At 41.3% G+C, this 2714-nt stretch overlaps 1 protein-coding gene across 1 annotated transcript in view; it reads right to left on the bottom strand.

The window, feature by feature from the left end:
* Positions 1-1194, bottom strand: part of LOC101847927 (testis-expressed protein 11) — a gene marked incomplete in the record, with an annotated part of 25662 nt that extends 24468 nt beyond the window's left edge. The window contains 2 exon segments of the mRNA XM_013090403.2: positions 389-525; positions 995-1194. Of these exon segments, the coding sequence (XP_012945857.1) occupies positions 389-525; positions 995-1127 (270 nt within the window).
* Positions 1195-2714: the final 1520 nt, after the last annotated feature.

Genomic DNA, 2714 nt, shown 5'->3' with positions numbered 1-2714 from the left:
AGTGGGGGGGGGGGGGGACTCGGTCAGAAATGGAAGGCTATAATTTTCGACAAGTCGGGAAGGGGCAACTGGATAAGCATAGATCTTGAGACATGATAGGATGATAAGTGAAAATGGCACGCCTCATCCCACTATGTACTGTGATAGGTCATCAAGGTTAACCACTCTTTGCTCGCCATACGTCAAAAACCAACCAAGCGGTCACGTCAATTCATTTTGGAGTGGAGGGAGACCATTTTTACCGATTATGAGCCTTAGCAGGGGTCACCATAGATTCTTCCCTGGGTTCGTCGGTTAAGATCCCGGTTCGCCTAAGATCCTTCATTTCCTTGCTCCCGAGCACCGGGATCTTAGGCGGAGACTACTGTAATAAAGATCTTCAGCTTACCTCCACTTTGTCCTGAGGAAGAGAGGAGAGACTGTGAGAGAGTGAGTCACAGAGGCTAAAGCCCTTGTGTACATATGACAGCCATGTGAAGTCATCGGTGTTATCAGGTTTCCCATGGCAGAGCTCTTGAAGAACCACTAAGCAAGGAATTCCAAGAGAAAAAAAATTATGACTAAATTCGGCAAATACAGATCTAGATCTATACGTCTGAGCAAGAAAACTTTATAAAAAGACAAAGAGTAGGGGACGCAAAGGGGGATTTGCAAAAAGAAACAGACTACTCAGATACCTGCAACTCCTCACCCTATTTCACACTGCACCTGTAACTGACTGTAAAAGTCCAAAGAAAACACTATCATAATATGAAAGCACAGACTAGATCTCTACTAGGCTATGATCGGAAGGACTTCCGTCGAGCGACCACTATGAGTGAGATAGAGTAGAGCAGAATAGAGGGGTAGGGGTAGTGTGAGGGTTAGGTCTCTTCTTTGTTGTGTATGTGTTGGGGTGATCGCTCGTTACGGAAGTCCTTCCTTGGTGGTAATAGCAATTATGATCAATCAATATGTGTTCCAAGTCAATAAAAGGAAATAGAACTTCTTCCACCTTCTAGTTTCGCCACAGGACCTGCATTTTTTAAAGAAGCTTCAATGTCCTTCGATACAACATGAGAACTCATCGTTTTTCCAAAGTAGTCTAGAATCAAGTACGGAATACAGCATCTGACGGCATCTGTCATCTGCAAACTGCATTCAACACCATGTGACTATGTGACAAAAGGAAAGAGGCTAGATCAACAACACACGCACACAGCACACAAGTGAGAGTAAATCTAAAAGTTGCCAGTATGCCCCCGATTATGTCATTTCATAAAGCCTATCAATTGATACATTTTTAGGGTTTTAATTTTAAGTTTCCATTATTGTTTTTATCTTTCATAGCGTCATATTTGTTCACAATAAGAATTAAAATCTTCACATTCTTGTGAAACTCAATTCATAAGTCCCCCCAAAAAGTTTTTTTTTTAAAAATATTATTGAAAAGGCAGAATTCGGTAATGGTTTTTACGTAAAAGATTGTCAAAATCTGGATGCATTTCCTTGTTTATTTAGATTTGATCCAAGCAGACGACACACAGCTCAGCTGTTCTTGACGATACATACATGGGTTCAAAGAGAGCGTGGATGGATGTCCGTTAGAAGAATGTAGCCTTTTCATTAGACCTATATTGCTTGTGAAGTACGCTTCTCTGTCATTCAAGTAATTATTATGTTAAGAGCCCATCAGCAGAAGGATACACCAAAGAAGAAAGGGAAAGGTCAAAGACTGAGAAAAGCCAATACGGTCACGCCGGGTAAGGTAGACTGTACTGTAATAAATCTCTCTAAACACTAGATCTATAACGAGCTCACATCTACTGTGCGTATGGCGAAAGGCCTGGTAATTAATTGTCTCATTATAACCGCTACACCACATGCACAGATTACAATCGAACCTATCCAAGACCACCTTCCTTTATTGTGGACAACAACAAAAAAAGGAACCATCTTAGACATACCATACTCTTGGACAGTAACATTAGGGCCTAACATCCATGTATGGGCTCTATGTTTTTTTAATGCAAAAGGGGAGGGCGTCGAGGAGTGGGAAGTGGCCGTTTGCGTAGGTGTCTGTCCTCTGGACAGGTGGTCTTTAGAGCAGGTTCAATTTACATCAATTCTGATTTCAACTCGGTATAACCATCTGTTTTTGTGGTGTAATGGTTAGGCCTGCTGCCTTTATATACAGGCGGAGTGAGTACAATCCCTAAGTTGGCAAGTCTGTATCGAACAACTTCACAGTTATTATAAGCCTAATTATTACGTAAGCCACTAGGCCTATAGGCATATATCTACAATAAATGAATTAGGTATCTTATTCACCCGCGGGTAGCACGGGCAGGCAGGAAATCAGTGTGGTGTACTTCCTAAATGAGCGAAATTGTGTCGATGGGAGTGAAGTGTAAATCATGTACAATCAAAAGTAAGTGACACCACAAAGAATTAAAGTTGTTTTTTTCTTATTACCATCTTTCATGATACATGTTTCAAGAAGTGGGTTTCGTGATCGTTCGCAGGGTTCTCCCACGAGGCAAGGGAACCATCCCGTTATGTTGCCTAAATCGGAATTGCCGCCTACAACGTGCAGCACTAACGTATGTAGCCTACTCAGAGTAATAAATAGGCTTTCTCATTCATTGCTTGACTTGTGATTTCAGAAACTTTAATTAGATCTAGATCTAGCACTGTTTTGTTTGTTTGTGTATGCGTGGTTTGCTTTTTTTTTG

The sequence above is a fragment of the Aplysia californica genome, unplaced genomic scaffold (assembly GCF_000002075.1).
Source record: "Aplysia californica isolate F4 #8 unplaced genomic scaffold, AplCal3.0 scaffold01263, whole genome shotgun sequence".
In the NCBI taxonomy this organism is placed as follows: Eukaryota; Metazoa; Mollusca; class Gastropoda; order Aplysiida; family Aplysiidae; genus Aplysia; species Aplysia californica.
Note: the sequence above shows the minus strand (reverse complement) of the source record. Positions and strands in the feature narration are given on the sequence as shown.